Source organism: Amphibalanus amphitrite, unplaced genomic scaffold (assembly GCF_019059575.1).
Source record: "Amphibalanus amphitrite isolate SeventyFive unplaced genomic scaffold, NRLGWU_Aamphi_draft 001185F_arrow, whole genome shotgun sequence".
In the NCBI taxonomy this organism is placed as follows: Eukaryota; Metazoa; Arthropoda; class Thecostraca; order Balanomorpha; family Balanidae; genus Amphibalanus; species Amphibalanus amphitrite.
Window position 1 is genome coordinate 82,388 of NW_024882679.1, and position 25,972 is coordinate 108,359.

At 47.3% G+C, this 25,972-nt stretch overlaps 1 protein-coding gene across 1 annotated transcript in view; it reads left to right on the forward strand.

Annotated features, from left to right (window-relative positions):
* The first annotated feature begins 3,970 nt into the window (after window positions 1–3,970).
* Window positions 3,971–25,972, forward strand: part of LOC122370926 (TOG array regulator of axonemal microtubules protein 1-like) — a 49,500-nt gene continuing 27,498 nt past the window's right edge. Inside the window, exons 1-4 of the mRNA XM_043346874.1 lie at window positions 3,971–4,012; window positions 5,999–6,734; window positions 7,032–7,191; window positions 11,745–11,823. Coding sequence (XP_043202809.1) covers window positions 3,971–4,012; window positions 5,999–6,734; window positions 7,032–7,191; window positions 11,745–11,823 — 1,017 coding nt within the window. The remainder of the gene's footprint in view (window positions 4,013–5,998; window positions 6,735–7,031; window positions 7,192–11,744; window positions 11,824–25,972) is intronic.

Here is a 25,972-nt window from a genome sequence, read left to right on the forward strand (position 1 = left end):
TGAGGCCATTGCTGTTTGAGTACACTCGGGGGCAGATTGATGTTCTACAACTCTTTATCCACCGGGTTCCTATGGCTCAGCATTGGCAGCAGCCGCCTGGTACCGGTAGACTGTGCCGCTTCACTTACTTGTCAAGCGGCACAGCCTACCCAACCGTATGACACCGGTCTGGGTCGGTGGCTGGAAGGTGATGTGGGCCGCCTGTGACGTCAGCGCAGCGGTGAGTGCCGACCCCGGGGGCATGGCTCGGGTCGGCGCGGCGCGGCGGCTGGCGAGGGCTGGGGAGTGAGGTGGGGTGGGAGCACGGACATCGCGCGGCTGAGCGAGTGTAGTTAATTTTCGCGTCTCAAGCAGGGTTGTATACGACTCAATCAATAGCAATCAATTCAATCACGACAAATTTGGGAAACCAATCAAATCAATCAAGTCAGAGCAGTTTTCGGGAATTGATTCAATCGACTCAAACGCGACAATGAAAGGAATCAATCAACTCAATCAAACGACTCAAACCAAGATATACATTAGGTTTTTTGCCCCACCAACTTGGAAAAGTGTCCATAGCAGTCTGGTGTACCTACCTACCTACCTACCTACCTACAGAAGAAACAAAAATATTGTCATTTAAAATTATAAATTGCCATGACATTCAAAGTTTTTATGTAATAAGGAAGGATACCTAGTGATGGACAGGTGGATCATGATATTGAGGTTCAATGGGTAGAATTGGAGCAGAAGTTTCATTTAATGGGTGCAAAATAACCCAGTAGTTGACTTCAACAAACGCCCCTTAACCCAAATCACCACCTTTCACCTAAAAGTTGTCAATTTAATTTTGGCCATATTCCAGCTAAGTCATCAGGCCATCTACCCCATGTAAAGCCCCCGTCTGTCTCTTATATATGTGAGTTATGCGGAGCTCTTCTGAATTGAACCCTGAACATAATGAACCTAGCTAGGTTACATGCCACACTGACACCATATTGATATGAAAGTGTTGAAAATGTGCTATAAATTTGACAACTTCATTAGGTATGCTTTATGAAGACAGCAGGAAAGCAGGTAGGTACCTACTTACCTGCCTAGATGTGTCACTGGCTACCAACAGTACCAACGAAGGTAGATAGGTTATATGTGAAGAATTCAAAACATTTTATTGCAATACAATTTGAAACTGTTAGGACTGGGGGATAGGGATGAGCATTAAAATATATTTAAAAGGAAATGGAAAGGACAGGGACTCTGGAACCACAGGATAAGTTAAGGACAAAGGAAGAAGAACAATGAAAATTAAATGCCGTTGGTGCGACTGCGAAAAAACAAAGAAAACGTTTTGCCAAGAAGTATGCTAAGCTTTTATAAATCCTTATTCTTCGTCTTTTGATTTTTTGGTAAGATGACGTCATTGATTATCATGTAGTATGGTAGATCATCATAAAATAAATCGGTTGTACAACACCAATTTCGTTTTAATTATTATTTCAATTGAAATAAAACCACTTAATAATATTCGGTAAAATATTTTAAGGAAAATGAAATATGTTATGCCTAGGCTCTCAGGAGAAAAGGATCAACAAACGTTCTGCTGCAAATTAAACAATGCAGCAAATTAGCTATTAATGTAAACGTAATTAGCGAGACGAAAACGGCGCTTTTGTTTCAGCTATTTTTGTAGGGGTTTCAGATATTTATAGAGTTCAGTGGGTTGTTTCTGAGGAGATGTGGAGATGTGAATTAGTAATTAATCACACTTTATTAGTATATAGGGCCTTGCACTTTATCATCTGGATTAAAAAAAAAATTCCTGCTGAGTGCAGAAAGGTAGGTAGGTGCATCGCCAGGTTCTATCACAGGATTGGACTCAATTGGAGCAGTTATTGCAGTTGAAAGTCAAAGTTGGCTGTTCATGTTTAGGCCCTGTTCTTTATTTGGCCATCTACTCCATATTGCAGTTGTGATGACAAGCAGTTTTCAGTGTAGTTTTGTGATCTTTGATGTCATCAATTGGTGTCATTATTTTTCGTCAACTAAAACTTATTTCAACTTTCCATTCAATCGACTCAATCATACGAGTCACTCTAATTTTCGGGAATCAAATCAGTCAACCAGTCGCTAAAGTCAAACGAGTCAGTCAACCAGTCATCTCGAAAAGTCAATCGACTCAATCCAATCAACTCAAAATACGCGCTGAATCAAATCAATCAATTCAATCGACTTGATTGGTATACAACCCTGGTCTCAAGGCGCCAATTATTCTACCTAACGATTGTGCTAAAGCAGTTGTTAAAATGTCCTATCCCCAAGACTCGCCTATCATCATACTTGCAATGCACATTACGACACACTTAACGTGGCAATGGGACAGCCGATAGAACTTATGTCACTCGTGCATCGAGGTGCGGAGCTATATTTTGTATAACATATTAGTGTTAAGGCCTTGATTGAGCATATTGGTGTCTATTGTTTCGCACGGCAATCGTCCAGACCAGAGACGTGGGAACTGGGGGTTATGAGTAGTGCCGCAGCCAACGCCCCAATTTAAAGCGATTATTACTGTTGCTCTAATATGTGGTCACAGCCCCCAATAGCAAACCGTTCCAACTAGGAGCCAAAAAGTCGGCCTCTCAGGGGGGTTCGAACCGGGCTTCTCCCACTGGCCAATTCACGACACGAGCGTTCCTCCACTGAGCTACCGAGAATGGTCCTCGTCTGCACAAAACAAAATGACATTCACCCGCTGACCGCCAATGACAGTAGGTATTGTGACATTTGATCGCGTTTGACCGCGGCGGGTGGTCGCTGGTATCGGCAGCTCAGTGGAAACACGCTAGCGTTGTAGGGTGACCGGTTGGAGAAACCCGGTTCGAACCGTTCCAGGTGCGTGACTTATTTGTTCCTAGATGGAACGGTTTGCTATTGGTGGCTGCGACCACACATTAGAGGAACAGTAAGAGTTGCTTAAAGTTGGGACGCCGCGCTATCCAAAAATCCTAGTTCCCACGTCTCTGGAGGACGATTGCTGTGCGAAATAATAGACACCAATGAGCTCAATCAAGGCCTTAATACTTATCTGTTAAAAACAATGTAGCTCTGCAACTCGATGCACGTATGATATAAATTCTATCGGCTGTCCCAAGGCTGTCCCATTGCCACGCTTAAGTGTGTCGTAATGTGCATGGCAAGTATGATGATGGGCGCTGTCTTGGGGATAGGACATTTTAGCTACTGCTTTAGCACAATTGTTAGGTAGAATAATTGGCGCCTTGAGACGCTCGCTCACCCGCGCGATGGTCCGTGCTCCCACCCCACCTCACTCCCCAGCCCTCGCCAGCCGCCGCGCCGCGCCGACCCGAGCCATGCCTCCGGGCTCGGCCCTCACCGCTGCGCTGACGTCACAGGCGGCCCACATCGCCTTCCAGCCACCGACCCAGACCGGTGGCATACGGTGTGGGTAGGCTGTGCCGCTTGACAAGTAAGTGAAGCGGCACAGTCTACCGGTACCAGGCGGCTGCTGCCAATGCTGAGCCATAGGAACCCGGTGGATAAAGAGTTGTAGAACATCATTCTGCCCCCGAGTGTACCTTATCGATGCCGAGCTTGCATCCTATTGATGCATCGGATTCTAGTATCGCTGTAAGATCCCTGAACATTGAACAAGTAACCACAAGAGTCGATAGTCGCATGAGCATGCTGCCTGTCACAAACAAATATCAGAAAAAACAGCAGCAAATGTCGGCGAGAAGACATTGAAGCAATTATAATTAATTTTGTCGACACGAGAGATCTCGCCTGCTATTCAGCATCGATAATTTTCAAGGCTGAATCTAAGAGAATCTGTTGTCTATCGCAAGATAATGCAGAACCAAATGATCTTCGAAGAATCTGGCGCATGTGGGGAGACGGACACCGATACAGATCTATCGGTAAGTCAGCCGGATTCACCCCATCAGTGGGCAACGTATATTCTCCCATCATGGCTATGCTGAATGATGTCCTTATAGTTTTACCTTCGAAAGTGAGTCTTTCTTACATTATCGCACACCCCACGGATCCAGAACAATGTCATATCCTCGAACCCTTTGTCCGTGCTACCAGAGCAGCCATCCCGATAAGCGGAGGTGCTGCTTGGGGATGAACACCAGGGTATTCCTCATCCTTGGAGGGCAATCAACGGACGCCTGAGCCCGACGAGGCTGTGCGCCCTAACCCAAGACCAAGACCAAGACCGGAGCTGCCCGCTCGGCTCCCACCGGGCGTTCCCTGCATCCCACGGGCCACGCATCCCCAGGGCCTCCCACGGGCCTCCCACTGCATTTCACAGTGAGGCCTCGCGCGGTACGGACCGGCCTCAGCGGTCCCAGCTTGTTTGGAAACTGGATTAGTGGCTTAGAAGTTACGGAAGGTTAACATTTACGTTAAAGCCGAGAGACGGTTTTTCAAACAATATCGAATCAACAGGTTCATAAGACACTTAAGATGATTAGATTAATAACTTAGAAAAAGTGGGTACTTTATCAACAGTTTCGAAAATGAAGCACTCAATATAATTGGGCCGTCACCTACCTACTGGCTACTTATCGCATAAATAAAAGTTGCACGGCCTACTTCTCGTGTAATTGTACTAATATATGAATATACTACATGGGGAAGCGCCGGTAGCGGGCACGACTAAAAATTATTGCGCAATGTGACGTCACTGTAGCCCGAGGGTGAAGACCGAAACATGCTTTAATAATGCTGGTTGAGGTATTCGCGCCCAAGGCCTACAGTGGCGTCATCGCCCCTACCCGGTACAGTATTCATTTTATTACATGGCCCACCCCAACCCGCTAATAAATGTTAAATATTGTCGCTGTTCAGAAGAAAGTTGAAAAGGATTCAAACACGCAATTGCCCGTTAACATGCTGTCGTTTCAAATGTTCAGTCCCTCAAAAGAAAATTAAAAGGGAAAACTGTGGTGGTTAACAGTCAAAGTTATTACACAACCAAAATTAACATACGAGCCATGTAATGTACCTAATAGCATATACTTCTCTACTACCTATGTGATGTTAATAAACCTTGATTTGCCTCGGAGCTAAAGCTTTTATTGTAAAAATCGGCTGTTGATTTTGGGGAATACCTATATTGAGGAAGAAATCGGTATGCAAGGCAGACATCAAGGAAATGCCCCAACCCAATACAGGGTCCCAACGTGTTATCTTTATTTCATTCACAACGCTACGAATGGAATGCTTTTTGGAAAGTTGTAAAGGGCAAAGCTGACGCTATGTGCACACTGCACATATGTCATATGTTATGACATAAAGGTATAGGTGAGTCATGGATGAACTCGACACAATACGGGTGTTGTGAATTATCTGCTGTAAGTATTAAGGCGCTAGACTGGCACTGGCACTAGGGTTACTTTCTAGGTTTTCGTCACGAATGCGGGATCCATTTTAATTTAAGCAACGATTCTGATGCTCAGGAGAACTAAAAATAAGGAATTATAGTGGCCGAGTAGTGAAGCTCAACTAACCTCTTTACGAGTATAGTCCCATGCATTAGGTCCCCGGCTCTGGCATTTCTGGATGTGTGCACTGTCTTCTCGAACAGTAAAGCTCACCATATTCGTTCGTAATATTTGTAGGGGTAGGATCGACTCGGCTTTCCTTTTATAGAGTATTTTTTTATCTGTGGCAGTTGCGCACGGAATGCAGTACCTATACGTACATACCTGGTGCTGGTATAACTGTTATACCAAGTATCTCGCGTCGCAACGCACTACTGTGTCCACACACGTAACACATAAAGGTACACACACAAAAAAAACCTGAAAAGTGGTCAAAAACGCCCCCAGCCACACACTCGCATACACAGTACACACAGGGTCTTTTCATGCCAAGTGCCGTAAATATGTTTTGGCGGGATGAAGGCCACTGTAAACGGCTATTAAATGTTCCAATGCCTCGCGTTTTTTCACATCTCTCGCTAACGGCTGCCGTTCTGTCGCCGCAGGAGAGCTGGCGGAGCGGCGCAGAGGGCTCCGAGGAGCTGCTGCGCGTGCTGCGTGAGACCGTGGAGCCGGCGGCGCTGGAGCGGCACCTGCCGCAGCTGCTGCACCTGATCGGCTCGCTGCTCGGCTCGGACAACTTCAAGGTGACGCTGTCGGCGCTGGAGATGTACCGGGTGCTGGCCGACCGGCTGCAGCTCGCGCTCAGCCCCCTGCTCAGACAGGTAGTGGACGCGCTGGTCGGCCAGCTCGGCAGCGGCCGGCTGGTGGTGCGCACTGAGTGCTACCGCGTCTGGCGCCACCTGATGCGTCAGCTGGGCGCCGAGCCGGTGCTTACCCTGCTGCGCGTGCATCTGACGCACCGAGACGCCTCTGTGCGCGAGCACGTGCTCAACGTCATCATCTATGCGCTGCTGACGTTTCCGGCGAGCTCGTTCAACCTGACGCGGCTGGCGGAGCACGTGGCGCCTACTCTGGCTGATGAGAAGCGGCGCGTGCGGCAGGCGGCGCTCGAGTGCGTGGCCCTGCTGGGTCAGCTGGCAGGCTCGGCTGGCAGCGGGGCGCTCACCGAGGCCTGCCAGCGCCTGGAGCGGGCCGGCCACGCGGGTGTCAGCGGCGCCGTGTCGGTGCGTCTGCAGCGGAAGCAGCTGCCGCGGCTGACAGAGGACGGTCTGGTGGAATATTCTCTGCAGCTGCCCGGCCCCAACGGACCGCGCAGCTCTCTGCGCCGGCCTCCCAGCGGTAAGTGCTGCGCTAGCTCCGAGGGATGTTCAGGCCTCAGCTATTTCCGTTTTCATTCTCTGTTTATAACGTAATGCTGGCTTGCTTGCTGAAAGCCATCATTTATGAAATTATACGGCTGTTTTCGGACACCGAAATAAAATCCGTAGCCAGTGGCTGTTGGCCTTCCTAGCGTAGCGGTCGCCGGTAAATACGGCCACATGCGGGCTGCTGCCGTGATCCGTTATGTGATTTATTGTTTGTTTACCCCTGCTGCTTCCCGTTAGCTGACGGTAGCCTGTCGTGGTCTGACGGCAGGGGCCGATGTCGACTGGATCATGCAGGGTCGTGGTCCGACCAGCGCCGGCTCCGGGGGGAGGTTCACGGCCGAACGGCACGTGCTCTTTTCGGACGCACTGCAGCGTCACCAGCGTACCCAGGAGCTCTACTCAGCCTCCTTCCCCACCACCCCCAGCGGGTGAGTAACACTACCATCAGCGGGATAATAATGAGTAACACTATCCTCAGCGGGTAAGTACAGTCGTGTACAGGTTGATGGTCCCCTACTCTTTATCCACCGGGTTCCTATGGCTCAGCATTGATAGCAGCCGCCTGGTACCAGTAGGCTGTGCCGCATGACCCGAGAGTGAAGCGGCACAGTCTACCCACGCCGTTTGACATCGGCTCGGGTCGCCGGGTGGAGCGCTTTGTAGACCAGCTGTCGCGTCAGACCAGCGCGGGGGGAGGGGCTCGTCTCGGTGGTTGGCGTGGGCTGGCGAGTGGTGTGGGGCGTGTTGGTGGACCATGGGGGCTGGGCGGGTGTGTGTGGTCACTTGCTGCATTGCACATTTTGCGTCATTGCATTCCTGTTTTTGCTAAGCACAATGCACGGCAGACCCAGCGAATATAATTTACTTGTGCATTGTGCAAAACGTGATTTGGCATGGTATCGAGGCAACCATAGCTCTTGTGCCACATATATGCATGATATTTAGGCAATTCGCTTATGAAAATGGTAGATTGATCGGATTGATCCTGGATGTCAATTCGTATGCTAAATGTCGATATGTATTAAATGAACGAATGAATGAATCAATCAATCAATCGACAATCGACATGTAGATATAAAACCGTATAAATGGCTCGCAACCACTAAAATCAAACCAGATCCTAACTCGGAAAAGTAGCCGTAGCCCCGATAAGGCTCGAACCGGGACTCCACGTTGAAAGTTTTGCCAATGATCCATCATCATTCCACCAAGCTAGAGCGACCGGCACCCGAGACCACAAAAACATTCATTGACTTTGCTGCCGACCTCCCGGCCCCGCCGCCCGCCCGGCCGGACTTTGCCCCGGCCGATGGCCACCATCCGGTGTAGCTCAGCGTAGGAGTGCTAGACTGTCAAACTGACCGGTAGTGAGAGGCCCGGTTCGACACGCTTCGCGTGCTGGGTGTTTATTTCTGTGTCCGAGGCTATGCAATTAGTCCACTTTTCAGAAACATTATTTGGTGACAGGTCTGTTTTCTTTCTTTGCTGCAATGCATGAGGAGACCGTATGGACCCTTACCTGTCCTTCCGCACCCCACTTGGGAGATGGGTGTTTGAACCCCCCTGGGTTTTGTGAATATCTCTAAAACGAATTTTTGGAGCGTGGATTACGATCGGTTCTATGCGACAAGTGACCACACACACCCAGCCCCAGGTTCGCTCACTCCCTCCCCACATCACCCCCGCCCCACACCACACTCCAGCCCGCCTCATCCACCGAGCCGAGCCAAATAGACAGGCCTGACCCTTACCCCCCCCCCCCCCTCCCCCAGCCGGTGTAACGCAGCGTCCGGTCAAATCGCTCTACCAGGCGACCCGAGCCGGTGTCATACAGTGTGGGTAGGCTGTGCCGCTTCACTCTCGGGTCATGCGGCACAGCCTACCGGTACCAGGCGGCTGCTGCCAATGCTGAGCCATAGGAGCCCGGTGGATAAAGAGTAGGGGACCATCAACCTGTACACGACTGTACCAGCGGCACCAGCGGGTGAGACTACCCTCAGTGACAGCAAGAGCTGTACTCGGCCTCCTTCCCCACCACCCCCAGCGGGTGAGTAGCACTACCCTCAGCGGGTGAATACTGAATAATATTATCATCAGCGGGATACTTATTACGAGCGAGCGAGCGCAGCGAGCGAAGTGAGTCTTTTCAATATAACGGAAAAATCTCAGTATGAGCGGCCCGGCCCGGCCCGGCCCGGCCTGTAACGCTTTTGAGAGGCTTATATCTCAGCAACCGCTGGACCGATTGGCCTGCGGTCTTTTTTGTTGGGTAGCCCCATCCCTTCTACCCCGTAATTGACTACTTTTGATACATCTCAGTGACCGCCGTGGCACGTGCCACGTGAAAAGTCAAGGGTGTTCAAGCAGTTTTGCAAAAGTAATGATTTTGAGAGGCCCATATCTCAGCAGCGGCTTGAGCGATTGTCTTGCGGTCATTTTTATAGGGTAGCTGCATCCCTTCTACCAAAGGTCGGATACTCTTCATCTATGTGAGTGACCCCCACTGCACGTGCAAAATACAACAATAAGAGGTGCCAAATTTGTTCCCATTTCAGTAGCTCGGTAATTACTGGGGCGATTTCGCTGAAACTTGGCATACAGGTAGGCACCCACCAGGCAATGCATTCCCATGTGTTGCGGTTAGGGTGCTACTGCACGTGCGCACGTGCAGGGGGCGTTTCCAGATCTCGAGAACGGCTGGGCCGATTGCGCTCAAATTTGGTACACGGTTGGGGACCAGTTAGTAGGGTGCCGTGCAAAAGTCATTTTGGACCCCGTTTGCACGTGCGCACGTGCAGAATGCCGCTTCCAGATCTCAGGAACGGCTGGGCCGATTGCGTTCAAATTTGGCACACCGCTAGCGACCGGTTAGAAGGATGCTTTGCACAAGCCCGTTGGAAGCACCCTCTCGCCCTTCCGCACGTGCAGGGCTCACTATCTCGCTCGCTCGTTCTTCGCCCAAAAGGCGTTTTACTGGTGAGTAACACTATCCCCAGCGGGTGAGTAACACTACCCCCAGCGGGTAACATTACCACCAGCGGGAGAGAAACACTTCCCAGTGACCAATGGTGAGTTTTACGACCAGTTACCCTCGGCCTCTTTCCACACTACCCCCAATGGGTGGATACTATAGCCGTTTTCACGACGGTCTATCCGGCGAGTGCACCTAATTTGACCAAATCTGCACCTAATCTCTTTTAGAGCAAATATCTTTATTTTATGAATTTATTTCAGTGTTTTAATCGATGATTCTCTCTGATAATATGACAAAGCAGGCATATAAGCAATTAGTGCAACCCTAGGTGATAGCTACCTTTAAACCTTCTCCCCCTTAACCCGCGCCCCGCTGGGGGAGGGGAGCAGAATCTGCCCCCTCCCGTTTTTGCCAGAAACTTCTAAACGCGTTAAGCCAGCGACGTCAAACTTTTATTACCTTATCATACATCAATTTGACACGTTCCCTGAAAAATTTGAGCGAAATCCGTCGGATTTTTTTTTTTTTAGAAAATGACGTTTTAGTGACGTCATTTTCGCCATTTTCGCCTCAAAAACGGCAAAATTTCAAACGCCGCTAACATCTTCATTTTTAAAGGAATCAAGACATAACAAAAAGGTTTTACGTGATTCTACTTTGTCTATCAAATGGCTATCTCGGTTTTTGAAAAGTTTGGATTTTGGTCCAATTTTTTTTTTCTCTAAAAAAACGACTTTTTTGGGAAAATAATTATCAAATCCAAAATTTTGTGTGTATTAAAAAAACGGAATATATTCATATGTCAGAGAAGTGCACCTAGACCTATGCGCACCTAGATAGGTACCAATTTTTAGAAAAATCGTTTCAAAGATGTGGGAGTTATTCAGAATTTTATGAAGTCACAACACACAAAATTTTTGAAAAATGATTTTTTTGGAAGTTCTAGACCTCGTAGGTACGGAAACAAAAATAGCACCATTCGATTCGCCGTAAAAAATGCATCAGATAGACACCTTTTTAGGCCTTAACAACCAACTTCAAAATTTGACCTCACTTGACCTGACCTTGACCTGACCTCGACCTGAAGTTCATCCAGATGTGGTCCATATCACTTATTGAGTGTGCCTATTGAATTCTATGAATAAAATGACCCATAAAACATGTGTCGCACATGACCTTTTCTATATTTTGTTTTTGGTGACCTGAGCTGACCTGACCTGACCTGACCTTGACCTTGACATTTGAATGATATTTTATGCAACGAATATTGTCTTAGTAGCCTAAGAACACGTTTTGGGCAATCAGTCTCCTTTCATTCTTCGGCAACTACGGTGCAAGGCCGATGCTGTAGAAACTTGCATTTTGTACCCTTAACCTGACATTGACCTGACCTCTGACCTACTTAAGCAAAAAAAATTGGGCTCTTTAGATCCGGCTTGTTGAGAGCTTTCGATTGCCGTTTTCCCCGTCTTTCTATACGACCATCGGTTCGGAAGTTAGACAGGGGGGCAGAGTCTGCCCCCCCCCCCCCTCCCAGCAGGGCGCGTATGGCTGAATAGCCCAGCGGGGCGCGGGTTAAGGATCCGATTTTTAGCATTACGCTCCATTTCTTTCTAATGAATAGAAAGAAATAGAGAATGGACCCCAACACTCGGCTGGCTGTCTCACCTTTTGTAGTTGCTCCCTTTCAATCATGCCCCTGTCAATGCTATCATGAGGTATCACCGATACAATAGAGGTCCCCGTCGAGCTATTGTCATTGAGCTGCCGAATACATGATTCACATAATTGTGGAGCCCATTCACGTCTACTCTGCATAAACACTTACCCAAACGATATGCACACATTACACACAAACACAAATGCTCCCTACTGATCGGGCACATGTCTTTACCCCCATTGGTGACCGCATAACTAGATATAAAGGAAATATGACGATATTTGTGACGATATTTGGCGTGTCAACCCGGGTGATTGCAGACTAATATTGCTGCGACTTCTTTTCAGTTATCGTCCCACCCGATGGAATGAAATGCCGATGCTGAGTCGAGCCAAGTCAGATCATGAGATACATCGAGCCAAAAAGGTAAGCACGGTGCCTTGAGCACGGCAAATGTAGTGAGGTTGAAAAGGGAAGGGGTGTTGCATATTTTGTTTTGCAGTGGGAGGAAGCTGAATCCTCTGACTCCCTGCTTCATTCGGTAAGAACGACCTCCGCCATGTGCCTGCTCCGGTGTGTTTTATGTATAATAATAATAAAGAGAATGTGCCGATGCTGAATCTTACTTGATTCAGCCTTGTGACGATGCCTAGTGGGTGCCTACCTACATGCCAACTTTCAGCGCAATTACCGCATGTAAATCGGTCAAGTGGTTGCTCCACGATAGATCGTACCAGGCCCGTCACCCTCATCTCTCAGATTTTAATGAAAATCGGTCCTAGGGGTAATCATAGGCCCCAAAGACGCCTGGCAAAATATCAGACTTCTCAGATCAAAACTTTTTGAGTTATATTGCATCACATTTTTTTAACTTCGGTATGTAACGGTGAGTTTGATGGCCTATAACTCAAGAACGGGTTAAGCAACCAACAAAAAGTAAACCAGTATAACGCCTTTTGGGGCGACTAACGGAGCGAGCGAGAGGGTGGGCCTTGCACGTGCGAAATTGCGAGGGGGTACTTCCAACTGACTTGTGCACGGCACCCTACTAACCGGTCTCTAGCGATGTGCCAAATTTGGGCACAATCGGCCCAGCCGTTCTCGAGATCTGGAAGCGGCACCCTGCACGTGCGGACGTGCAAAATGGGTCCCAACTGACTTGTGCACGGCACCCTACTAACCGGTCCCTAACTGTGTACCAAATTTGAGCGCAATCGGTCGAGCCGTTCTCGAGATCTGGAAACGACCCCTGCACGTGCGCACGTGCAGCAGCACCCCAACTCTGGCACATGTACAGGGTGATCGAAAAAAAAGTGTCACCCCTAACTTAAAATCTACATAACTCGCGACTGGTAGGTCGGATGATTTCGCGCCAGGCAGCATCGGAAAGAGCAGGCAATTTATTTTCAATTGAATGTATTCATGATTGTTTTCTATTCCAAATCATGTCCCCATGGGCTCAAAAACCAGTCAATGTGCGGCTTTCACGTGAAACGAAATTCACCGAACGGGATCGGACACCGCTGAACGAGAACAATGAGTATCGTAACTCAACATGACACACACCTTACACATTACACATGGAGTGTATGTTGTTCACTGCAGACTGTTTCTCAGCTGATCTTAGACTCGTCTTCACTCGAAGCTCCCTGAACTTCACTTCACTCGAACTTTCTCGCAAACATGCGGCCTCATTATTCACAAATTCGCCGGTAACTAGCGAAACATTGCGACAACCTGCACTCCCGGATTATCAATTTTATGCAGCGGTAACCATGGAACAGTTAAGAAAAATGCTCACGTGAGCTGTCACGTGAGCTGTCAGATCAAAAAATCTGTCAAAAGTACAAATTTGCACAACCAAACTTTTGAACACGCCAAATTGCGTCCTTAACATACTTTTTGAATAGCTACATATTCGTTTGCGGCATAAACCATGCATATTTACATCCATTCGAAAGGAAATTGTATGCTCTTTCCATTGCTGCCTGGCGCAAAGTCGTACGACCAACCAATCGCGAGTTAGATGGCTTTTAAATTAGGGGTGACACTTTTTTTCGATCACCCTGTATATGCAGTGCCTAGTGGGTGCCTACCTACATGCCAACTTTCAGCGCAATCGGCCAAGTAGTTACCGAGATATTGCAACAATTACAAAACTGACACCTCTTCGTTTTGCACGTGGCACGTGCATAAGGGGTCACCCACATGCATCGGGAATAGTCCAATACTTGGTAGAAGGAATGAAGCTACCCTACAAAAATTACCGCATGTAAATCGGTCAAGTGGTTGCTGAGATATAAGCCTCGCAAAAGCGTCCGCACGGCCGGCCGGCCGGCCGGCCGCTCATACTCAGAAATTTCCGTTATTCTACGTATCCGCTCGCTTCGCTCGCTCCGTAACAACACTAAGCTTGCGATGAATCAAAAATTAATATTACTATTTAAAAATTCCAAAGAAAAAATTTCATTGTTGAGCAAAAACCTTAATCTTTTTTCATTTGCCTCTAACCCGCGCCCCACTGGGGTCTGCGTATAACACGCCCTACTGGGGGGGGGGGGCTATTCATAGCCCCCCTCCTAACTCCGAAACTACTGGGCCGATCGTCAAAATTCAAACGGCGTCTGATAGCCCCGGAAAAACTGTCGAGCGAAACCTAATTTCATTGACCTCGAGGTCACCGATGACGTCACAGGTCAGGTCAAAGTAAAAATTATTAGCATTTTGGCTTCTTCACGTTTTGGGCTCTGGCCGCCGTCTTACAAGTCAGATCAGGCTCATTTTTGGTTCACATACTCGTGAACAGATGCTCTAGATACTCTGAGGGTACCAAGCTTGTACTTTGATTTTCAGGTCAAGGTCAGGTCATCACAGGTCACGAAAATATTATATCATCCGTCGGTCACGTGACACATGTTTTATGGTCCATTTAGGCCAAACATTTCGAATTTGATGCCGTCTGTGTCATTCGAGGTCATTTTGAGTCATATTTAGCTTAGGTCAGGTCACTTTCAGGTCAAAAAAGGTCAAATTTTGAAGTTAAAATTTTTCAACAAAAAAGGTGTCTATTGGATGCAGTTTGAGCTCAGCAACACGATGGTGCTATTTATATTGGCGTACGATGTCAAATTTGTGCTGAAAAATTGATTTGAAAAATCAATAATTGTTAATTTTTTGCAATAATGCGTATAACTTGGCCATTTTTGAAGATATTTAGCTAAAACTTGCTAGAGTTAGTCATAATAATGCGTTCTATCACATATATTCCGGTTTTTTTCGGAAAGTCAAAATTTTTTTGAAAAAAATGTAAAAATATACATTTTGAATTTTATTATATAAAATTTTCGAAATTTTCAAAATTCCGAAAATCCGAGATAGCAGTTTGATAGCGCAGTCTATTCTGAGTCCTCTCATGCAAAGAAATTGGATCTAGCTTAAAAACTGAGCTCTTGGGAGCGATTGCCGTGGTTCAATGTTTTGCGTCGAAATCGGCCGAACATGACGTCACTCTGACGTCATTTCCGGCCGACCTATGGTAGGTACGACGTTCAAATTTTGACACAAGGTGTCAAATTGATGCCTCCAAAGGTACTGAAAGTTTGGCGTTGATACGTCAAGCGGTTTGGAAGTTATTGCAGAAAAATGGGAGGGGGGCTATAAATAGCCCCCCCCCCAGTGGGGCGCGGGCTAATGACTTTTGGGACCAAAATTTTTCACATTTTTATTTTTTTCAAAATAATCTTCATGTCATTGCAAATCGACATGCAAAAAATTAGAAAGGTGTTCTTTCTATAAGTTCCTCATTTTCCCGCAAACAAAATGGGTTTCGGAGGGGTTGATACGACCCCAGCACGCCGTTTCGCTTCTAATAGAGCTAGAGCCTCGCGGAAAAAACGAGCGTGTGTGCCGTTACAAGTCGCAGCGATTGCTACCCGATTTTAAGGTCTCAGGTTAACCGGTAGCGTCTGAGGTCAGGTCACGTGACTGAAGTTACGGGTTCGGTTTTTAGTAAATAACTTCGCAAAAAATGGCCGCAGAGCCGCGATTTTGGCATTATTGTGTTCGCCTAGCTCAGGTGCATCGAATGGTATACTTTTTGCTAGGGTGAGGTCAACTTAAGTAGTTGACCTCGGGTCAAGGTCAGGTCAGAGCCCCTCAGGTCACGAAGCTGGGCAAAGGGTATCATATGGCATATCATTCGATTCGGAAGGTCTTCCCGAGTCCATTGGTGGCTTTCCCGACTCTCTAGCTCCATTTGATCGGGAGTTATTGACGAAAAACTCGTACGACCCTAGTGACGTCATAAATGACGTCACGCAAGGTTAACAATGCAAAAGTAAAGCATTGGACTTTGCAAGGAGTGCATGAAATCACGATACCATGTACGTGGGATAGTTTTAGATCATTCTCGGCGCCAAAATAACAGTTTTTATATTTCCCCATTGATTTATAACAGTGATGTCACGTGACCGACCTGACCTCATGTAACCTTGAAAAATTCCCAGATATACAAGTTGTGAGACCTCTGGAGGACACCATGTATGCGTCCTGTAGCTTTCATCTCGGACAGCTATGGTCATTGGCGTCCAAAACAATGTCAGAACCAAACAGCCTTTTTCACCCTCGCGCTTATAGGAAAGAGGGTTGAATGAACCCTCGTTTCACTTTTTTCAGATGACTCAGACTTGAATTGAAATTTCAGTAACCCGTGATGTCACTAGGCAGCTTTACCACGCCATTTGTAAGCTCCCCTCCCGAAATCACTAATCGAAACCGTTATCGTGACGTAAAATAAATACATTTATAGAAAGAACACCTTCCTATTTTTTTGCATACTTCTTAACAATGAGCCAAATATTTTTTCAAAGAAATAAAAATTCAAAAAAAAATTGGTCCCAAAGTCAAAAAATACAAATGAAAGAAAACTCGATATGTCATATATCAAAAATAGCGTATTTTTCGAAATTTCAAAAATACATATTAATCTCTGTTTCATTGCAAGTTCAATGTTATATAACATTTGGCATTTAAATAATCCGTCTTAGAGTTACAGCCCGCCAAACTTAGCGCTGCAAAGCAAGATCCAAAAAATGTTATACACCATAACTCAAAAAATACTTATCTGATAAGCCTGAAATTGTTACAGGTGGATTCAGAGCCCCTGATTACCCTGAGACCAATTCTCGTCAAATTCCTAGAGATGAGGGTGTCAAATTGGAAAAAAATGGTACGATCTATCGTGGAATGCCCCACACTCCAGCAAACAGGAGTGTACCTCATTCTCCTAAAATGATTATGGGAGCCCAGCTGTAGGGGTGCCAGGCCGCTTTGGGGCGCAATGGATATTCTTTATGGGGGGCAGCGAACAACTTGGGAATGAAAAAGTAAGTCAACTATGTATCATGAAAAAGAATGAAGAAGTGAGTCAACTCGTGAGTCAACCGTAACCGCTGTTTCATCGTTCAACTCTCCCAAGCCAACATGCCATGCTCCCCTTTACTAAACGATAAAAGACACGAGCCATTCACGAGTCAGCTCAGCTTGCTCCTGCGCAGACGACCACCTCGCAAAGTTCTTTACAGGTTATTTGTTGAGGGGCCATGTGTTCGAGAAGCAGTACCTACTGCGTCATCACTTTGTCATCATTAGTGTCAGGATAATTAAGTTCCGGCTTCCGGTATCGTCATAAAGCATTTCTTTCCCAAGCAGATGCAAGTTTAATAACGCGAGCCGCAAAGGCGACAAATGTTAATTACCCACGCATGTTTTATTAGAGTCTGCACAATGCACTGTCAAAGTAGAACTCTATAGTGAGGAGGTGAAAGGTAGAAGAAACCGTGCGGCGATGGCTGATAATGTTCCTTTTTCCCAACCATTGGCCATCATGTTGGGTACCCCTTGCACTGGCGTGGGAAGCGGATTGCATTAATAACTGAATGTACTCGTATGTATTGATTGGAGACCAGCGGCACCCAAGGCCGTATGAAATACCACATCTACTTTGTTTTTTTTTTTTGGGTTAGGCCCTTTCGGTCGACAAGACCATTGCAGAGCCGGAAGGATGATAGGAATTAGGGGGAGACATTGGTCTGGGCAGGCACCCTAGTGAGTCGCCGGGGCTGAGCCCGTCCAGAGGACAGGCCACCCAGCCCCAAGGCACTCACTGCACCCGGCTACGGGGTGCGCTCCCTCAGGAGCAGCGGTGCCGCTCCAAGGGAGCAGCCTGCATGAGATAAAGTTGCCTGTCCAGCCCGGAGGGGGGTTGCGGCGTGGAGGAGAAGGACTTCAGTATCCTGAGGATAGAAGCATGGAAAGGTGACCACATCTACCAGTATCCCGGGACGAAGCGCTGATGTTTGCTGAAGTTCGGAGGACGTGGTGCTGTAGCAGCGACACCATGGCCACCTGCTGTAGGCGGCGCGGGGCAGCCCCAGGCCCTTCACGGCCAAGACCATCGGCATGCGACGGGGTCGGTCGGCCGGACGGCGGGGTGCGATCAATACGGAATGGCGGCGTCGCCGACGGCGGCGGCGGCGCCGACAGTGGCAGTAGCAGTGTGCCGTCCGGCTGCATCGCCGACGGACGGACAGGTGTCACTAGCGCTCACCCATCGTCGCCATCAGTCGCGTCAGCTACAGCTCCACACAGAGCTCCGATTGGGCCTAAAGAAGCAGAGGAGCAGGCGACCTCAGCTGTGAAGTCGCGCTGCCTGGAGGATCAGCTCGGCGAGCGGCTCGTCCACCGATCTGCGTCTGTGCGGGACGTCCGTCCAAGTAACTACCCTGAGTGCCCCATGGTCCGCCGGCGCCGGTGACCTCGGCGCGGCGCGGCGCTGACCGCAAGGTGCCCCGGCTGCCACCGGTGAGCGGTGCGGAGCCGGCCGGCGCCGGCCGCCGCTCCCCGCCGGCCGCCGTCGGCTGCGACAACATGCTCTGCGGCTACCGGACCGCCATGCTGGGCCAAGAGGCGGACGGTGGAGACCCGGCCGGACGGCCGCCCGTCCGGCTGCCCGTGCTCAACGTGCGACCCACATCGATGCTGATGCGACGGTTCCGCTCCCAGCCGGCTCTGAACGGCGCCGGGCCTGGCGCCGGGTCGCGTGCTCATCGGCTCACGGTGGCCGAGCTGCCCACCGCGTGCGACTCTTGTTCGGGGCGCCGCGAGCTCCTCTCCGGTAACGGTCATCATCAGGTGGGTGACAGGGTCGCAACCTCCGTGACAGGACAGGAGGACAGGTGACAGGAGGGTGATGGCCGATGGGGTAGTGGTGGGTGGTGAGATGGGGGGGGGGGGGTGAAGGAATAAGTGGGTGCTGTGGATAAGAGGGTCATAGGATGGTCATGGGACATCGCCTACTGACAACTGCAATGGTAATTTTCCGTTCAGCTAGCTATCGGACTCCATCTATATGACTGTTACGACTGGCGAATAGCTAAACACTGTGTATTTACTGATGTGGACGGGGTTTCTGAGAAACTCCAGCGCTATGCAGGATTGCCAATGTCTCCGGGATAAACAAATGGCCGTTTGGTGACCTCATGAGAGGACCTCGTCACCTGAAACCAGAGGACCTCGGTATACGGAGGTCTGTGGTAGACAGAAGATCTTGGTATACAGACTTGCTCTATGGCCGTAATATCGTAAAGCCGACAAATCCAAATGTCCTAGCGCTGTCAACGATGCGAGTAGCTGATATAAGATCCGTATGAGTAACTGCGACAAACGAACATAACTGTGACTATGAATGGCCAGGCGTGGCGGTCAATCGGTTTTGAATGCTCATGGCCGTCTATTTCAACTGATAGTATAACGAAACACCCCAGCCATTCATGAGATTTCGGTTAATGTAACTGACGATATCAGAAGGATTTCACCACAGGAAGATACCTAATTTTGAGCAGATATCCCATTGTGGGCATTTGAGCATGATTTATTTATTGTTGATAGGCACAGGCAAATAAGTGAGGCAATCGTCCAAAGGGCCTTCTATATACCTATACCTATGTAGATATAGTCATTCTAGAATTAGCTAAGGATCCTATACCCAATATGATTACCTACAGATATAAATTCCGTGAGTTAGGAGGCACCTAATTTAGGAGCCTCCTGGCATTGTGCAGTCTCCCGACAGACATATCTACCGACACTTGAAAGGAGAACGTTTGCCCTGCCAGATCATTGAGGTTCAGGTATCAGGACATCGGACTTCATATCTTGAATGAAGTGTCTCTCGTCTGAGACCCAGATATTGAACTTTAGAGCTGGTGTCTCTTGTCTCGTTTTTATGACAGACTACAGAGGTTATAAATATAAACGACCTGGGCTTTCCATTAAAACGTGTTAAGGTCTTTTTTGCTCAGCTCAATGCTGAAGTCATTGAAGGTCATCAATGGTCAGATGTCATATGGATCGATCTGCAATGCTTAGGTGAACATATCCAAAAGTGTTACATTGCCCTTCGTGCGTAAGTTATAACTTAAAATGCACAAAGAAGGGCTCTTTAAAGAATCTGTTGGTGAATCTTCATGTCATAAGATCTCAAAGGCACCATTTGTTGCTACGAGTGGGGCACTCCAATCGCTTCAGTAGGTAACCCACAAACGGCTGCTGTTTGAGGGTGCTGATTGCTGTATGAGGTGAAGTTTCCTATTTCATTTTTCCCATTGCCTGATTATAATAGGAAGGCCACGCGGCTTGAACTTTCATGAACGGCTCACCGATCATGAAAATCCGAGATAGACATTTAGCGCGTCTCGCCAACTTTTTCATCACTGAACTGGCTCAAAATCATTCGTTAACCCGGGCATGACTGGGGCATTTTCCATAACGCTGCTAACAGAGCCTCCCTCCCCCTCCTATCTCCGAAACTACTGGGCAGATCGTCAAAATTCAAACGGCATCTGATAGCTCTGAGAAAAACTGTCGAGCGGAGCCCAATTTTATTGACTTTGAGGTTACCGATGACGTCACACTTCAGGTCAAAGTAAAAATTATCAACATTTTGACTTGTTCACAATTTAGACCGTGGCCGCCGGCTACCAAGTCCGATCAAGCTCTTTTTTTGTTACACGCTCTTTGAAATATACCGTAGATAACCTGAGGGTAACGAACTTGTAATTCGACTTTTTCAGGTCAGGGCCAGGTCATCCTAGGTCACGAAAATTTTATACCATGCATCGGTCACGTGATACATGTTTTACATGCTCCATTTCAGCCATAGATTTCGAAAACAGTGTCGTCTGTGTCATTTGAGGCCATTTTCATCTGAACATAGCTAAGGTCAGGTCACCGGGCCAAAAAGGTCAAATTTTGAAGTTGACATTTTTAACAAAAAAGGTGTCTACATAGTCAGTTTGAGCTCAGGAACAACATTTATTATATTGTATGATGTTAAAAAGATACTGAAAATAGTGAAAAAATAGGGGGTAAATAAAAATGAGTAGGTATTTCTATGACTTTTTTAAGTTTCCAAAATTTTGGAAATCCGTGATAGCAGTTTGATAGTCATGTGTAATCTGAGTCCCCTCATGCAAAGAAATTAAAGCTAGCTTAAAAACTGAGCTTATGAGAGTGATTGCCATAGTTCAATATTTTGTATCAAAATCGGCCGACATGACGTCACTTTGACGTCATTTCCCGCCGACCTAAGGTAGCTAAGAAATTTTTCTTCGGGACGCAATATACGAGAAGGGGCTCTAGGAGAGGGGGCCCCCAGTCTTGCGCGGGTTAAGTGGGTGTAGCAAGAGTGAGAAGGATTTACGTTTTTCTTTAGCTATGTAGGTATAGTAAATAACCTTATCTCGAGTGGGCCACTATTAAAACATTGACGCGCTGTTGTAAATACACTACAGGTGGGGTTATCAGGTGTGCTAAGCCTACGGCTCTTCGCGCGACCGTCTTTAAGATATTTATGAACAAAAACTATTGGAGAATGGAGGCGCTCAAATGCTCACGCATCACGCGCTTATTTGTATTTGTAACGGTCTTCAGTGGCGGCCGGAATTGTAGGTGCTAGGGATCAATGTTTAGTGGTTAATAGGCAAGTAGGCAACCGTCAGGCGGAAACCACTTCGTGAAAGCCAGATTAGAGTGACATTGCTGCAGCATTGCTGGGACGTAACAATATAGCTAGGTATACCTATATCCTTCCAGGCGGTGGGGGGGGCATTTTTTTGCCCCCCCCCCTTTAGTTTTTTCAATATATCTCGAGAACCGCTGCGCCGATCCTCACCAAACTTTCAGTACCATCACGGGAGCAGCTAGCGCACATGGTGACCAAAATTTTTCCAAAGGCTATGATAGGCTGGCCGCTAATGACGTCAGAGTGATGTCATTTTTGCCATTTTCGACCCAAAAAAAAGGTTTCGCGGGAAGAGCTGTCAGGCCTCCAGCTTTAGAGATACAGAAAAACGTTTCAGACATAAAAGGTGTGGAATCAAGAGGGCTACAAAACTGTTATTTCGGTTTTTCGAATTTTTGGATTTTGACCCCCAAAAATCAAAAATTAGATTTTTTGAATATAATAGCCGAAAAATACAAAAAGTTTTTTTGAATTTCGAAAAAAAAAACGGAATATATATGATAGTCCCTACCGCCTTCTATCTACATACCAAATTTGAGATCGATACCTCTTTTTTGGCCAAGTTATAGCGAAAAAAACTGCTCAAAATTGATGACGTCAAATTTTCAAGCTCAATTTTTAGCAATTTTAGACCTCGTAGAGCAAAACAAAGACCACCATTAGACTCCCCGTGACGAGCTGCATCGAATCGGTATCCATTTTATGCAAAAATATCAACTTTGAATTTGACCTTTTTTGACCTGACCTTGACCTGACCTCCACCAGAAAGTGATCTAAACTGATGGTCTTATAACCAACACCATTGAGTTGGAAATGAAAAACTGGCCATAAAACATGCATCGCATAACCTTAGCAAAGTTGGGCTCATGTGGTGACCCTTGGTGACCTTTGGTGACCTGACCTGTGACCTGACCTGGTATGACCAGTGACCTCTAATAGCAACATATGTACTAGACAACTGACACCTTATCGCTAATTTTCGACAAAATGCGTTTTACTCGGTGTTATAGCGCTTTCCCTAGAAGCCCCGTGAACGGTGAAATATTTTATCTTTGACCTGACCTGTGACGTCATCGGTGACCCCGAGGTCAATGAAATTTGGTTCTTCAACAAATTTGACAGGGCTATCGAACGCCGTTTGAATTTTGCGGATCCGTCCAGTAGTTTCGGAGATACGGGGGGGGGGGGCAAAAAATGCCCCCCCCCCCACCGCGCGGAAGGTGGCTGGGAGGCCCACCGCCTGCCGGGAGATATTGATGGCTGCTACACTTGATATGCAGTAGGGGAGACCCGGGATGTGTGGGCCCCCTGGAGGTATGGGCCATCGCAGTTTTGAAGGAGTGTTGCGTATTTTTACACATTTGACGGCGTTAACTGGTAGCAGCCATTCCGTTATACAGCCCACGTGATTTTCAAAATCTTCCTCAGTCTTCTTTGGCAATGAGCGGTGATAAACCGTTTTTGCCCTCTTCGAGTAAAATACGGTACATACAGAAAATTCGTGATAAATTTGCACCAGGCTCGTTTTATGATGTCAGACCATCGCTAACATAAAGTTTAAAGTATGCAAATTAACCCGCGAGTTGCTGGGGGGGGGGCGTTAAACGCCCCCACTTTTTTTGCCGGGCCATAGCATAAAAACGGCGCGCCGCAGGCGCGCCAAATTTTGGGTACCCGTAGGGAATCGATTGAAATGTATTGTGACAAAGTTTCAAAAAAATCGGTTGGTAAATTTTTTAGATATCGAGGTTTTAGTGACGTCATGATTTCTGAGTTTTCGACCAAAAACGGCATATGTTCAAAAATTCATATAAAATCACAGAATAGACATACAGACATGCCGTAAACGCCATTAGACTGCCAATACCATGAACAATCAAATGGCTATCTTCGATTATTGATTATCGTTCCGCATTTTCCAAAATCTTGAACTGAATCTTGGCAATTTCTCGTGACAACTTTACGACCATGATACATGCATTTCTTAAATTGAACTTTTTGAGTCACACACGTACACATATGATAAAATGAATGTCACCATCGTGTTCCACGCCCCAAATTACCCATAAAACATGTGTCACAGGCTGCGAATATCAGTTTTGATTTTCGGGGATATGTGCCTACCCGGTTGACCTGACCTTGACCCTGACCTATGCTTGACTGACCCCTACATGGAGCTGGCACTCTTGTAGGCCTTATATGCATAGGTGGGCACCGTTCCCCAAAATTGTAACTTCGTTACTCGTTCCTACGTTCCCTCAAAACGTGACTTCCGTTACTCGTTCCTCCGTTCCTCTGTATATAATGTAACGGAAGTTCTTTTAGTCCGTTACTCCGTTACAGCAAAATAAAAAACGTTAAAATGTTGGGTATTTCAAACATTTTTGAGACCATTCTGACACAAACTAAACCCCGAGAAAGCGGAATGCCCACCAAATCTACCAAGACAGTGGGCACTGATTGGACACTAAACCTTGAAACGTCTGGTGGTACTGATGCGCATCACTTGTTCCCTGCCAGATGCCGGTTGCACTTCACGAACACTAGACGTTCCAGGTTGGCATCTGAGAGCATAGGCGGCGGAACGGGGGGGGGCACCGGTGCACCGTGCCCCCTTTGATTTTGGCATTTTAACATTAGCCCTATGTGCGTTGCATGGAAAGAATGGGACAAAAAGTCGGCAGTGCCCCCCCCCCCCCCCTCTCCCTTAATTGAAGATGTTCCGCTGCCACTTTCTGAGAGGGTAGCCCTTTTTGCACGTAGCACATCTTTTCCCATTGAGAACATGCGCTCTACTGAGGCGCTTGAAGGGACGCCCGTGTTGAACTTTGCGAACACATACTGCAACGCCAGCTCATTGCGGAAGGCCAGTACACTGTACACTGAGGCCATCTTCCGTCTTCAAGTCAGGGCTGCTCAATAATCCACTATTCCGCTGCTGCATTAATGTCTGTGGGTTAGCTGAAAGATCAACCCGCTCGGACAACGAAAAGTAACGGAGGAACGAAGGAACGGACTAAACTGTTAACTTGTAACGGAGGAACGAAAAACCAATGTAACGGAAGTTACTTGGTCCGTTACCCTTTTTAAAATGTAACGAGTCCGTTCCTCCGTTCCTAAAAATTGTAACGGCGTTCCGGAACGGAGGAACGGAGGAACGGATCGTGCCCACCTATGCTTATATGATGGATTGTGCACCATTTTGACAGAGTTTGTGACGAGAGGCGCCCATTGCGAAGTCCTGAAGTCCATGTTACTGAAAGCCCGATTTCAGGTATTTGACCTGACCTTGACCCGACCTGTGACCTCAAAATTCAACTTTAAAGTACTCATCTGAAGCGTCTCGTCGCGTTCTTTCGTTTGCCGCCTCGTGCGTTTCGCTGCGCCTATTGGTTCTCGAGTTATCGGCTGGGGGCGTTTAACGCCCCCCCCCCCCAGCAAACGGTGGGTGGCGAAATACCCCAGCAACTGCCGGGTTAAGACTGGATGGACAATTTGAAGCTTTCTTGCAAGATTATGAGCTGAGATGCTACGCACATTCAGGGGTCCTAACCGGGAGGTTCGGGCCACCCATCCCGTTGATCCTAAATAAATAAAAAGATACTTTCATTGAATGTCCCAGTCAATAAGTTTTATTTTTGTCGCGCAAGGTCGAAAATTTAACTTCAAATTTCATTCGAACAGAAAAATATTATTGATTTTATTTCATGGTGCATGATTGAGTTTACCAAAATGCATATGGGCCCAAGTGACCTCCATGAAGTAAGCTGTTGGCCGCTTATGCGGTTCCTGGGCTCAAAGAGAGATCAAGGTAGATACCAGCTACGAGTATTATTCTCATTGTCGAGAAAAGAATATGAAACATGGCACCGGCCCATGCCTCCCGGGGCATGGCCCACACCTCCCGGTGTATTTTGATGGATCGAAAAAGCACATGATTTATTGAAAGTTATCTCGAGACAAAATAGTTGATCCCAAATGCCTATTATCAGGCACACGTTGCAGGCGATAGTCAATTTCACGTACACAGAGTGAAAACCGGGTCTAGCCACTGCCCACTGGAAGAAAATTGCCTTTTCACAAAACCGGCCCATACCTCCCGGGTCTCCCCTACATCTAGGTATTGTCTGTGGCTGAGTAGGTGGTATTGCTCTGAGCCCTTCATTGGTTTAGCAAGAATTGGTAACTTTGTTTATATCCCAAGATAGAGGCATACGTAGTAAGAATTATCATGTCTGGTTTCTAGGGATGGCTTCTGTTGGTGAAGCAAGTAACTGGCGGAATTAGGTAGTTAGGTTTAGGTGCTTTTTCCCCATGAGGGCGCATTGTTATAAAGCAAGGCTGATAAAGCCACGCTGCCTTCTTCGAGACGGTGTCGGGTAAGGAGACGTGCCTTATATATTGTATGAACGTGTGGTAAAGAGGGTTGTACAGCAGGCACATCTGATGACCACAATGTCCATTCTTTTAGCAATCTCATTACTGGGCCTCGGG